This window comes from Carassius carassius, chromosome 48 (assembly GCF_963082965.1).
Source record: "Carassius carassius chromosome 48, fCarCar2.1, whole genome shotgun sequence".
NCBI lineage: Eukaryota > Metazoa > Chordata > Actinopteri > Cypriniformes > Cyprinidae > Carassius > Carassius carassius.
The window spans coordinates 11,358,379-11,373,552 of NC_081802.1; the positions used below are offsets into that span (position 1 = coordinate 11,358,379).

Genomic DNA, 15,174 nt, shown 5'->3' on the forward strand with positions numbered 1-15,174 from the left:
CCGGGGAGCAGTTGGGGGTTCGATGCCTTGCTCAAGGGCACCTAAGTCGTGGTATTGAGGGTGGAGAGAGCACTGTACATGCACTCCCCCCACCCACAATTCCTGCCGGCCCGGGACTCGAACTCACAACCTTTCGATTGGGAGTCCGACTCTCTAACCATTAGGCCACGACTTCCCAAATTAAGACATTAATGATTCAGTAGAGCTGATACATCTGATACCACTCAGAGAGTTCATGATGGCCTTTTCAACAACTGACCAATGTATGGACAAATACACATGCATTGGGAACTTTAACTACCAGAAATGGATGGCAAGATAAAATCTATTTTTACTCAGCCTAATTTTTCTCTGTCGACAGTTTATTGCGTGGTTAATGAAGCTGAGGACAATGTGAAAGCATTGTCATGGCAACAAAAACACGATGGAGCCACGAGATGGAAGAAGCCGGGATGAAAGAAGCCATTCACAAAGACACTTACAGGAACCAGCTTCATATACCACTTGGTTGGAGACTTCAGCCAGTCAAAGAATGAATGAGAGAGAGAGAGGGAAGGAAAGAACAGTTACGTCAGCGAACAGAGATTATTTAACACAATCAATCGTTTACGTCCATATCAGATTAAGCGTGACAATACCTTCTTTACTAGAAACCAGATTAGAAGAAAACACTCTGCAGACAAACAGTGAAACTCTTGAAGTTTGAGGGAGGTTTTGTACTTTTACACTAAATAAAGAAATAAATTCACAAACCTCTTTTGGTCAATATTGTATATTTATTTAGTGCATTTAATTTCACCTATTTATATATTTAGATTACCTTCTAATGGTCCATTTGATTTGACCATTTATTGTTTTGTTTTTTATTTATTTAGATAAAACACTTCAATTTTTCACTGAGACTGAATCGCTGAGAAAGGAATAGAAAGCAAACCACCCAAAATAAGTGTTTGCTTTAACGCTGTGAGGTCTGATTAGGACACAGTTTGCTGGTTCCTGTTCTTAGTTTTCACAGTTTTAAGCCTCTCGCAACTTTTAAGGCTTAAATGACTGTGAAAAAGAAGAGTATCATCAAAAGCATGCCAAAATATCTGCAGGGGGCCAAACTGAAGAAGAGAAAAACTGATGCTCTCTGATCTAAGAGACATTAAACCCTGTGAATCACAATATGAACGCATTTTTACCCAGAATTCCCTAAGAAAAAGACTGAAAAGATTAGTCTTTTGCCAGTGGATTAATTCTAGAAACAAATACATACATATATATATACATACATACATATATATATATATATATACATACATATATATATATATATATATATATATACATACATATATATATATATATATATATATATATATATATATATATATATATAAAAAATATAAAATGAAATTATGCATTAAATTATTTATTGCTATGAATATTATTACAGGAGGTATACAGTAATACATTAGAAATACAAAAGAAATATTTTATTTATTTATTAAACATTTTAGTATATATAGTATATATTATTCAATATATAGATTTAAGAGTGTATACAGTCACATTTATATGTACATGTTATTTAATATAAGATGATAATATATATGTATATATATATATATATATATATATATATATATATATAAAATCCACACACACAATGATATAATATAAATTCATATTAATTATTATTTATCATTATTAATAATTTATATTTTATTATTTGTATTTTATTTTTTATTTTATTGAAAATTATTATCGGTATTACTTTAAAAAAATTATATATATATATTTACACACACACACACACTTAATACATACTCCTAAAAATACTTTTATACAATTAAAGAAATACTATAAATTAATCATTAATAATACATTTATATAATATTAAATAAACTATATAGACCTCTCCTCCCAAATTATATCTATATAATGAACAAATAAATGAATATAATAATAAAAATAATAATACATGTACTTTTCTGTATTATATTTTTATTTATAATTCACACATCTGGTGTGGGTGTGTGTCCTTCTGGGCACTTCATGTCATGCTGGCTGTTTCAGGATGATAACAGTGTTGTGTAAGCGCCTCACATTTCTCCTCAGCACTAACTGTGACTGTGTCTCTCTGAGAACTGACTGCTCTCAATCAGGTCAGATGCCCAGCCCAGGCACGACCTCGGGACACTTCTGTGTGATGACCCTCACTTCAGCACACTCACCAGACTCAGATTAGGACATTAACGATGGAATTATGGGGGGAAAAAACAAAAGTAGGGCTGGGAAGTTGGTAGAGTCTTGTCGTCTCTAGGGTCCAGTGTACACAAGCATACAGCACGCCTTTCCCTCGGAGAGAAAGTAAAACAAGGTGAGACTGATGTCGCCTGTCATGTTTCCCAAATATGCTGTCACACAGGGACAGGGAGATGGAATGTGAACCGTTTAAACATGAATCAGCAAACATTTTGCTCTTACATCAGCCTGGCAGCAAGTCAGAAATACCTCAACACAGCAGCATGTTCTAAAACACCACAACAAGGCTGATGATATCCCTCACGTCCTGTGAACTCACCTCAACTTGGCAAACATTTATACAGGAGAATCTGATGCAACTTTTACATAGAATCTGAACAGACTTACAAATCTAGGGGTTTAAAACGTCAGATTCTTTTGTACTGCTTTCTTTTGTAAGATAGTGAATATCATTCAAAGGCTGAGAAATACTGATATATTAATGCTGTTTTGCTCTAAATGTTGACATTAGCGACCAGAAATCCTTAAGCGATGAGCATTCCCAAATCTTCTGCATTAATGTTGCATTCAAGCTCGTGAATTCAAAACTGTATTTAAGTAATTCATCACTGTGTGTATTGTACAGTACAGTATTCAGCATCAGAATACGTGAGTTTCAGAATAATCTGTGCAAGCATTTGAGTTTTGAGGCGTGAAGAATGGGAATTTCACTGGCATGCTGGCAGATGGAGGACAGAACGTTGTTTTGAACAGATTTCAGAAACGTACGAGAGCTCATTATGACAAAAATCCATCTTTCTCTCTGACACTCTCTGATTCTTCCTCCTACGGACGAAAGTGATTTCTGAATCATTGCTGCTTGAGAAGAACAGGAAGTGCACACTTACGTTTGGATTCTCAACAGGCTCTGCGTTCTGTGCCTCCGTCCTCCTTTGCTCCTGCATTTTGATTTCTTTCAAGTATTCATTCACCTTGAATAGAGTAAAACACAGATCACTGCAGGTCCTTTTAATAAAAACTTACAAGAGCTGATGAACTATGTTGTGTATTTTCATACAGTTTCAATATGAAAAATAACTTTCATATTGATTCAATGGATTTATTGCATTTTGGGGAAACAAATTATAAAATTTTATAATACATCTTTGAAAGTCGATTATTGGTAAAGAGAACACATTTTTACGCAAATTAATCAAAATGGATTTATTGCATTTTGTAACCAAACTCTTTATATAGCTAGTAAGCTCTTACTAGGTACACTAGTGTCACGGTTGGTAAACCGTGATCTCTGGGTTTTGCACTTTGTGGGTGAAGTCTGTGTGTTACGCGTCAGCACTGATTAGTTTGTGGGCGTCTCCGTTAATTGTCATCAGCAACAGCAGTCACTCATTACTCATCCCTATATATTGGCTTGTCTAGCGTCTTGTGTTCGTGAGAGCGTTGTTTCATGTTTGTGACCTATGCTTTGCTTTCTTGTGTGTTTCTGCGTTGAATGTCCGTGTCTCCCCGGAACCCCGTCCACTCTACGCAACCCGCCACCAAGCAACACCACTTACCTTCGGCTCGCTTCCCCGCAGTTCCTGTGTCACCCTCTCCTGCTGCCAAATCACCTCCGCCTTCCGGATTCATCATTCATCACCACCATCTTGGACTGTACATTCCTCCCAGCATTATTTGTGTCTCAGTATTGTATTGTTTCATTGTCTTCATTAAATCTCATTAATCTCGCACTTGCTTCCTGCCACTCCTTCACCCAGTTGTTACAGAACGCTCTCACCAAACATGGAAGCAGCGAGCACCACTTCACTGTCTGAATTCATTCACCACAGCGTCAACCGCATGGATCAGCAGCAGGAGAGCATCGTGAACACCAGACGCGTGGTCCAAGCGCTGGTGACACAGGTGTCCGAGCTCACCCAGCAGATTCATCAACTCACCTCTCCCGCTGCGCCCACTGCACAGCCTGCGCCACCCGTCCCCCGGGAGACCTCCCAGGACCACTTCCGGCCAGAGCCACGACTTCCGGCGCTAGAGAGTTACTCCGGTGAGCCAAACTTTTGCAAGACTTTCCTTAACAAATGTTCCATGCATTTTACATTGCAGCCCCGCACCTTTGCGACAGAGGAGTCCAAGGTTGCGTTTGCTCTTACCCTACTCTCTGGCAGGGCTGCCTTATGGGGGACGGCGGTGTGGGAGAATCAACATCCGTGTTGCGCCTCGTTCCACTCCCTCTCCGAAGAAATGAAACGGGTCTTCGATCGAGCCGCGGCCGGCAGGGAGGCTGCTCACCAGCTCTCGGACCTTAAACAAGGAAAATCATCAGTGGCGGACTATTCCATTCAGTTCAACACCCTGGCGGCCGCGTGCCAGTGGAACGAGGCGGTGCAGTGGGATCGATTCCTGCATGGGCTGGCCGACTGTGTTCAGAAGGAAATCTACCTCCTCGAGCTGCCCCCAACGCTCAATGGCCTAATCGACCTGGCAATCCGAGTGGATGCTCGGATTAACCGCCTGGGTAGACAAGTCAGTCCTACACGCCATTACGTCTCTCTCCGGAAAGGGGCCGCTCGAGTTGAGAGAACATGGTCGGTCCCGTCTACGATCAAGAACCCATGCAGGTGGGTAGAGTTCGGCTTTCCCGGAGGGAGAGAGAGCGGCGGAGGTCCCAAGGACTATGTTTATATTGCGGTGGCTCGGAGCATTCCATCCATTCATGCCTGGTAAAAGAGCCAGCCCGGTGGTAAGTTTGAGGCTACTATCGGGTGGGATCTCCGCCGGGAAGTCCTCAACCACATCATCGACTCTCCTTCTGGTGAAACTGCGGTGGGAGAATCATACTCACGACTGTCATGCCCTTCTGGACTCTGGGGCCGAAGGTAATTTCATTGACTTTCTCCTTGCACGTCACTTGAACCTTCCTGTCCTTCCTGTTTCTCATCCCATCCATGTCACCGCACTCAATGGCCAGGAACTGCCACACGTCACCCACTACACTGAACCCATAATTCTGCTCACCTCAGGCAACCACAGTGAAACCATATCCTTTTACCTCATGGACTCCCCTGTAGCTCCCATTGGTTTAGGTCACCCCTGGTTAATCAAACATAATCCACGAGTGGATTGGGGTTCCAACACAGTCACCTTGTGGAGTGAAAGTTGTCATGAGTCTTGTCTGGTTTCGGCTTGTCCTGTTGTGCCTGTTTCTGTCTTTCAGAAAGAGACCATGGTGTTATCAAATGTGCCCGCAGAGTACTTGGACCTGAAGGAGGTATTCAGTAAGTCCCGTGCTGCTTCTCTTCCTCCACATCGTCCCTACGACTGTGCTATAGATTTAGTGCCAGGTAAGTCTCCGCCTAAAGGCAAACTTTATTCTCTTTCTATTCCGGAGAGGGAGGCCATGGAGAAATACATTTCTGATTTCTTGGCATCGAGGTTCATCCGCCCTTCCTCTTCTCCAGTGGGGGCGGGATTCTTTTTTGTGGGTAAGAAGGATGGTTCTCTGCGACCTTGTATTGACTACCGAGAGCTGAACAACATCACGATAAAGAACACCTATCCGTTACCGTTGATGTCTTCAGCTTTTGAGAGGTTACAGGGAGCATCCGTATTCACAAAATTGGATTTACATAACGCTTATCATTTGGTCCGCATCAGGAAGGGGGATGAATGGAAAACCACCTTTAACACCCCTAGAGGGCACTTTGAATATTTGGTGATGCCGTTCGGGCTCTCCAACTCGCCAGGGGTTTTCCAAGCACTTGTTAATGACGTGTTGAGAGACATGGTAGATCAGTTTATATATGTTTACTTGGATGACATACTGATTTTTTCTTCATCTGTCCAGGAACATGTTCAACACGCCAGACGAGTGCTCCAGAGATTACTCGAGAATGGGCTTTTTGTCAATGCGGAGAAATGCGTATTCCATGCACAGTCTGTCCCCTTCCTAGGGTAAATCGTCTCGTCCGAGGGAATACGTATGGATCCTGACAAAGTTAAGGCTGTGATAGATTGGCCATCTCCAGATTCCCGTAAGGCCCTACAGCAGTTTCAGGGGTTCGCCAATTTCTATCGACGTTTCATTCGTAATTTCAGCCAACTAGTCTCACCTCTGACGGCCTCGACCTCCCCCGGTACTCCGTTCAGGTGGTCTGATGCAGCCGAAACTGCATTTACCAACCTCAAGAGCCGCTTCGTTTCGGCTCCCATCCTTGTAGCCCCTGATCCCACATGGCAGTTCGTGGTGGATGACGACGCATCAGAGGTGGGGGTAGGAGCAGTTCTTTCCCAACGTGCTGCCTCGGACAATAAGATGCATCCCTGCGCGTTTTTCTCTCATCGGTTATCTCCTGCTGAACGCAATTATGACATTGGTAACAGAGAATTGTTGGCCTTCAAATTAGCTTTGGAGTAGTGGCGTCACTGGTTGGAAGGTTCAGGGGTACCTTTCATTGTTTGGACCGATCACAAGAATTTAGAGTACATTAGAACTGCCAAAAGACTCAATTCCAGGCAGGCTCGGTGGGCATTTTTTTTCGGTCGTTTTGATTTTATTCTCTCGTACCGCTCGGGTTCCAAAAATGTCAAACCCGATTCTTTGTCACATCTTTTTGATCCCTCCGCCCGCTCGGTGACACCCGAGTGTATTTTACCTGAGAAAATAGTCGTCTCAGCACTCGTATGGGAGGTGGAATCGAAGGTCAAGACAGCCTTAAGGGTAATGCCTCCGCCCGGTTGCCCACCGAATCGTTTATTTGTGCCGGAAGAGTTACGGTCCGAAGTTATTCAGTGGGGTCACTGCTCTAACGTTGCTTGTCGTCCAGGGATAAGCTGAAACAAGGGGTTAGTTAAACAATGATTCTGGTGGCCACGTATGGCTCGTGACGTGATTTTGTTTTGGCTTGCTCAGTTTGCGCCAGTGGTAAGTCGTCTAACCGGCCTCCTGATGGGCTTCTTCAGCCGCTGTCTGTCCCTTCGAGACCCTGGTCACATATCGCACTAGATTTTGTTACCGCCCTCCCTCCCTCTAATGGCATGACGGTCATTTTGACTGTAGTGGACTGGTTCTCGAAGGCGGCACATTTCATTCCCTTGCCCAAATTACCGACAGCCAAGGAGACAGCGGTCACTGTCCTAGATCACGTCTTTCGGTTACATGGTCTCCCGGTAGACGTGGTTTCTGACAGGGGATCCCAATTCATATCCAAATTTTGGAAAGAATTTTGTAAGTTGCTAGGAGCAACGGTTAGCCTGTCTTCGGGTTATCATCCCCAGAGTAATGGGCAGTCTGAGCGAGCCAACCAAGATTTAGAGAGAACGTTGTGCTGTTTGGTCTCCAAGAATCCTTCTTCCTGGAGCCAACAACTCTCTATGGTGGAGTACGCTCACAATTCGTTACCAGTGTCAGCCACGGGCCTCTCTCCGTTTCAGTGCAGCTTAGGTTACCAGCCACCAGCTTTTCCTAGTCTGGAATCTGAAGTCGCGGTTCCCTCCGCTCACGCATTTGTCCAGAGGTGCCACCGCACCAGGACCAGAGCCCGCGAGACTCTGCTCCGGATGAGAGAGCGCACTAAGGCCAAGGCCGATCGCCACAGGTCAAAGCCTCCCGTTTACATTGTGGGTCAAAGAGTGTGGCTTTCTACGAACAATATTCCTCTCCGTTCCGTTTCTAACAAATTAGCTCCCAAATTCATTGGCCCGTTTACTATCACCAAGATCATTAGTCCGGTGACAGTCGAGCTCAAACTACCTCCAGCGTACAGGAGGATACATCCCGCCTTCCATGTGTCCAAAATTAAACCCGTGTTTTATTCACGTATTAATCTGCCTACCCCGGTTCCCCTGCCACCGCGTCTCGTAGATGGGGAACAGACCTAATCTGTTAATCATATTCTGGACTCGAGACGGAGGGGACGAGGATTCCAGTACTTGGTGGACTGGGAAGGTTACGGTCCGGAGGAGAGGAGTTGGGTACCTGCTAGGGACATACTGGATCACTCCCTTATTGATGATTACAATCAGCAGGTAGGCCCTTCTGGGAACTCCAGGAGGCGTTCTTAGAGGGGGGGGGGGGGTGGGTACTGTCACGGTTGGTAAACCGTGATCTCTGGGTTTTGCACTTTGTGGGTGAAGTCTGTGTGTTACGCGTCAGCACTGATTAGTTTGTGGGCGTCTCCGTTAATTGTCATCAGCAACAGCTGTCACTCATTACTCATCCCTATATATTGGCTTGTCTAGCGTCTTGTGTTCGTGAGAGCGTTGTTTCATGTTTGTGACCTATGCTTTGCTTTCTTGTGTTTCTGTGTTGGATGTCTGTGTCTCCCCGGAACCCCGTCCACTCTACACAACCCACCAGCAAGCAACACCACTTACTTTCGGCTCGCTTCCCCGCAGTTCCTGTGTCACCCTCTCCTGCTGCCAACTCACCTCCGCCTTCCGGAGTCATCATTCATCACCACCATCTTGGACTGTGCATTCCTCCCAGCGTTATTTGTGTCTCATTATTGTATTGTTTCATTGTCTTCATTAAATCTCATTAATCTCGCACTTGCTTCCTGCCACTCCTTCACCCAGTTGTTACAACAAGAAACTTCCAGACAGGTGTGTTGAGGCAAGTTTGGAGCTAAACTTTCCAGGCCCTCCAGGACTGAGTTTGGAGACCCCTGGTTTAGGCCAACACTAATTCATTAAACGACCGTCCGGTTTTAAGAATGAATCTGAAACTCACTATTATTATAAAATGCATGATGCAAACACCAGAAACCCTCATGCAAACTTCTTCATCAGGAAGACAACAAAAGAGTTCAACAGAAATTTCCCTGCAGTCCCTCTTGGCCTGTTTAGCATGTGTGTGTACATGTGCGGTACGGTCTTGATTTAGGCTGCCTGTACAGCTGGCCTGCAAGGGAATGTAAACAAAAGTCCCAGGACGGCCCTTCACCGACACTCAAAGATGCCCTCAGAGATCACACATGCCAACAAGGAAATATTCAAGTCAGCTTAAAAGTGCAACAAACCTTTGTCTGTGTAAACGGTTTAATGAATAAGATGATGATCAAGCTCAGTTCATGCATCCGCATTGGATTATGGGTATGCCTACAATTTCTAAAAGAACAAAAATACCTTATTCATCCAGCTAGTGACTGCATCCTCTGTGTCATAGGGCACATCTCCGTCTGGGTAATCGGTGGAGTATTGCTGCATGCAGGCCATCACCTTCTCCACACTCACTATCTCTGCTGTATACGCCATCATCAGTGTGTCAATCATGGCCAGGTGGGCGCTCTGTCAACAAGAAGACAATAAAAAGCCTGATAAATTGCTGACACATTCTCCTGAATGCACATCCTGACAATTAGGGCCAGGCGATAAAACAATAACCATAAAAATCGCGGTATATTATTCCTCGATAAAACGGAATATAATTACAGTACTTTTGTGATTAAGCTATATCTAAACGTAAAGACTACTGTTTTTCATTCAAATATCTACAAACCTATTTTGTTAAGAAAGAATGACTGGAAAAGTGTAAAGAATTCAAAATGACCATAAAGAGTCGTTTAAATCCACAATTAACAGCGGTCTGATTTCTACAACTTTCACTTAGGAGCAAAAATCTGCCTTTAGACTTGAAAGCAATGAATCATGACCATTTTTTTTGGCCACATCATCAGCCCTGCTGACAATTGTCACTTGTCGGTTGGCAGTCAGTCGTCTCTGGAGGTTGTTGCCCTGGAAACGGCAGCATTGCTCCCCCGATGCTAGACCCAATTAGAGATAATCTTCCCTGAGATAGGACAGTCGCTCCCGCTTCTACTGTGGGCCCATCCTCTCGCCCTCAACATTAGAAATATACTTTATATACTTAAAGGGATACGTTAAATAGGACTTTAAGAAACAACAGCTGATGAAAAAATGTGATCGCACAAGCGCGACTTTAAGTGTTACTTTGTGACGTGTACATTTTGACGGTCTATTAAGGGAGTTAAGCTCATTTGCTGTAGTCGCTGCTACGTGACAGATTAAAAGGCGAGTATATTTTGCATGGTAAATCTAGGTTTTTAGACTTATTGGCGTCATACAAGACTAAAAACTCTTATTGTGACAATAAGTTGTCGTTTCATTTCAAAAGCACGCTTTCTCTCGTTTGTTTAAATGACATTTTTATTACGCTAATGATAAATGATTGAATGTTTCACAATCCTCTCGGTTGTAGCTGTTGCTTAGTGGTTTTTGCGCTCTTTGGCTACGGCAGATAACAGTTTACGTCAGATCGCCATTGCCGTTCCTTCAGCTGTTGTTGCTTAAAGTTCAAAGTTAAACTATTTTCTACTCGGTGAGGGAATTTGACAGGTGTGAGTTGATCTCCCCTAAAAAAAAACACTCTTGGAAAATCCAAAATTCCAGATCCAGTAAATTTCTATTGAAATGACGGCCAGAAAAAATAAATAAATACACAAAAATCGCCAAACAATGGCAAATGCGACTGATTGAAATTTGGGAAGTATGCTTCTCCATGTCGTCTAATACCTCAGTTTATCCATTTGATAACAGCAGATCCTCTCCATCACAGTCTGAGTAACCTCTGAGTACAAGCAATTGAAAAATGAACCCCCATCTCGACCACAAATTAAACAGTGGCTGTCTTATTAAAACCTTGTGGGCACAGAAAGACATAAAACACTTAAGACAGATATTGATTTTGATTAGTTGAAAGCGTTTGAAAATAAAAGAAATAAAGAAACTGGTGCACAGTGGGCAAACAATGACACGAAAGCACATCTAATAAACAGCGTTCATGTGACTGCCCTTCCAGCTGACTGATGCTAAATGTCTCTAAAGCAATCAAGTGTCACTGCTGATTTATCACTTGCCTTGTTATGCTTGCTAAATGATACTTTGTACCAGATAAAATTTTTTTTATTGTCATTATATTTAATCAAGCCCAAAAATAAAAATTAAAACTTCTATCACACACCATAAAATAAATAAATATATATATATATATATTAACGATATGTACATGCTGTAAATAAAATAATACATTTTTAAAATAATTAAAAGAAGTGAATTCAGCAGTGAGCTAATATATCCCAGCATTTATCATTATTTAATTTATTATTTATTTATTTATGAATTTATTTACATCTTATAATAACATTGTTTATGCTGAATACTCTAGATGCAGATCTTACACACTCCTTTCCACTGCATTTTTTGCCGCTTTTTCATTGTAAATCTGAGTGTCTGTTGAGATGAACAGGTAGTTCAGAATGTCACAGAGCAGCTTTTCTGTCATATCAGATATGTATGAACGCAGTTTGGTGGAAAGATTCACTCTGATGGATCCCAGTGACACTGAGTTATGCTGTTAAGTCAGCAATTTTTCTCACTTGAGTGGTTCTGATTTCCTCTCCACATGAGCTGTGACACTCCCATGTCTCATCACGAAAAAAAAAAAAAAAAATGTTACATAAGAGCTGAGCTTCTCGTTTAAGCTGATTACATTTATAAATCCTTTTATTGATTGAATATTTTGCATTCTTAATGGTCAGTGCATGTGATATTCTGGCCTGGGATGGAAGATATGTTAACAATATCTTCAAAACAGAGATCAACTGCTCACTGGATTATTATTATTATTATTTTTTTATATTTACGTAATTCAAATTTTTATAATGCATAATATTAAATATTTTGGATGCTTGATGGTAACTAGTCTTCCTGTCTCTTTGCGTCAGTGTTTGATGATCATGAATGGAGGTAATACTTTTGTTATTAGGTTCTTGTAAGCATTTAGATTTGATTTTACAACATTCTGTGCAATAATTGTTATTTTATTAATGCAGGCTCAAAGGGCGCACATGGTGATTGGATATTTCCTGCTTTCCCGCATTTAATTTTTTTTTCCCTATTTAAATGTGAATCTTTTAAAAAGATTATTGTGATTTTTCTGGGGAAATGTACTTTTAATTCTTGTGTAATGTTAAATATTATATTTGGATGCTTAATGGTGAGTAAATGAAAAAAATTTCATTTTTTGGATGAACTGTTATTCCTTTTATTATTAAGTTCTTGCAAATATTAATATTTAAACCAAGTAAATTCTGTTGTAATTACTGACACAGGCTCCCCTGGTGCACATGGTGATTGGGTATTTCCTGCTCTATGGCTTTTTGAGATTCTTCTCAAAATCGAACTTGCATTTCCAACATAAGCACTACTGCTCAATGCATGTATGCTGTGCTAAGCTAACCACTAAGCCATGGCACTATATTTTTATACTTCCAGCTCCTGTTTATTCCCTCAACTACTTTCCATTAATATTCCAACTTTTAATCCCCACAAACTACTACAATAACAGTCAGGCTGAAAGCTGTAGCTCAGCTCTGCAAGAGGCACAGGCATCCCAGCCTAATGCTCCCCTCTCCCCGCTGCTCGAACACACTCTGTTGGCATAGCAATGCCCTGTAAAGGCGGGAGGCAGCGTGCTTGCAAGGTGGATCCATTAGTGCAAAGTGCCATTTAAATCCCAAAAAGCCAAGGTAAAAGTAATCTTCAAATTGAGGATTAAAAGGAAAGATTGCATAAAGCTTTTGCTTAGCTTGTGTCTTTCTTGGCTGGCTGCTATGATGTTTTTGTTCTCATCAACCAGACTCAGCAGATAAAATGTACCTCAGCATGGCAGGAAATTACTTTTTCTTATCTTAAACATTAAATGCTTGCAATATTGAAAGTGCCTTTTGGTTTTCAAATGAGAATGTCTAAGCAGGTGTTTCACCAATAGATCAAATGTGGTTTTGTGTGGTTAATTTGGTTCTTGGAGTGGTGAGGGAGCCTCAGAGGAGAATGTCTTCAGCCCGACGGCAACAAAAGCCTGTTTACAAAGAGCCGTTTCTAATGTATCAGTGCTGTTTCTTCTATCAAGCTCTAGGTTTGCTGTGTTTGTGGAAACACAGGGCAGTGCTTTATGAGATATTCATTACAGGACAGTTTCTTCTTTCTGCAAGGATGGATAAATATGAAAAAGTTGCTTTTGGACACATGAGTTTTGCATTACATAACAGCCTAATTTTGTATTTGTGGGCTGTGTTTGTTTTAGATCTTCAGTGGGAATGTATTTATAAATGCATGATTAAAATATACTTTTTTGTGGAGCTTTGGTGATCACATGAGAAATACAGGTTCGAATCTGACCTGCAACATGTCGATCTTATTCTCCATCTCGCTGTCCCCACTGAAAAGTTAATAATATAAATAATATAATATAAATAGAATGTATTAATTATTACAATACAATACAGTTTATTTATATAACACATTTAAAACAACCGATTAATTAATGCATAATATTAAATATTTTGTAGTAGTTTGTGGGGATTAAAAGTTGGAATATTAATGGAAAGTAGTTGAGGGAATAAACAGGAGCTGGAAGTATAAAAATATAGTGCCATGGCTTAGTGGTTAGCTTAGCACAGCATACATGCATTGAGCAGTAGTGCTTATGTTGGAAATGCAAGTTCGATTTTGAGAAGAATCTCAAAAAGCCATAGAGCAGGAAATACCCAATCACCATGTGCACCAGGGGAGCCTGTGTCAGTAATTACAACAGAATTTACTTGGTTTAAATATTACTATTTGCAAGAACTTAATAATAAAAGGAATAACAGTTCATCCAAAAAATGATTTTTTTTTCATTTACTCACCATTAAGCATCCAAATATAATATTTAACATTACACAAGAATTAAAAGTACATTTCCCCAGAAAAATCACAATAATCTTTTTAAAAGATTCACATTTAAATAGGAAAAAAAATTAAATGCGGGAAAGCAGGAAATATCCAATCACCATGTGCGCCCTTTGAGCCTGCATTAATAAAATAACAATTATTGCACAGAATGTTGTAAAATCAAATCTAAATGCTTACAAGAACCTAATAACAAAAGTATTACCTCCATTCATGATCATCAAACACTGACGCAAAGAGACAGGAAGACTAGTTACCATCAAGCATCCAAAATATTTAATATTATAGAGAAACTAAAGGGCCCTATCATACACCCGGCACAATGCGACGCAAGGGCAGCGCAAGTGTGTGTGCTAGTTTCAGTCCGGCGCCGTTTACATTTCCCCATCCAGTGCCACGTCCTTTAATTAGCAAATGCATTTGCGCCCATTTGTGCGCCCATGCGTGCAGGTCTAAAAAAGAGGTGTGTTCAGGCGCATTGCAGGTGCAATGCTATTTTAAGGAGCTGAAAATAGACTGCGCCATAGACCAACTCAAACCAGGTGTAAAATCTAAAGTCAATAGTGCAATTTCTTTTGTTATTTAAAGAGCTCGTAGGTAGAAAATACGCCTCTGGGCAGGTCCACATTGCGGGTTGACTTTGCTTATTACACACAGGGATCCATCACACAAACATGCCAAATATTAAAAACAAAAGGATTACAGTGTAAAAGAATATTATTGTGTAGGCTACATAAATTGTAATGATGTAATGATCGATAGTCATTGCGTGTATTAGAATTAGGCTACCTACTTGCAATTCAGCCTATTATTACTTATAATGATAAATAAAATTGGTGAATTAATTGAACAATCGTGGCAATACACACACACACACACACACACACACACACACACACACATATATATACATATATATATATATATATATATATATATATATATATATATATATATATTAACTGACTCATCGCGCAGAGCTTTGGTGGATTCCTGCTTGTCCCGTAGATGCTCGGTTCCTTCGCTTGAGAAACGTTCAGCTTTTCCGGCAACAAATTCCGCCAAGTAAATAGCGATCCGCCATGGCGCGAGCTCATCTCCCTCTTAAAGTGAATGGGAGATGACCCTCTGATTGGTTTATTGAACGTTACGCCCATTACTCATTAAGAGAATAGG

General features: G+C 41.0%; 1 protein-coding gene across 11 annotated transcripts in view; it reads right to left on the reverse strand.

Moving 5' to 3' along the window:
- Positions 1-15,174, reverse strand: part of camsap2a (calmodulin regulated spectrin-associated protein family, member 2a) — a 46,828-nt gene that overhangs the window by 16,824 nt on the left and 14,830 nt on the right. For 9 of the 11 annotated variants that reach the window (XM_059544076.1, XM_059544082.1, XM_059544077.1 and 6 more), the window contains 3 exons: positions 9,373-9,534; positions 3,138-3,221; positions 483-515 (listed from right to left, as the gene is read on the reverse strand). In XM_059544076.1, coding sequence (XP_059400059.1) covers positions 483-515; positions 3,138-3,221; positions 9,373-9,534 — 279 coding nt within the window. The remainder of the gene's footprint in view (positions 1-482; positions 516-3,137; positions 3,222-9,372; positions 9,535-15,174) is intronic. The other 2 variants (XM_059544080.1, XM_059544085.1) reach the window with 1 other exon arrangement.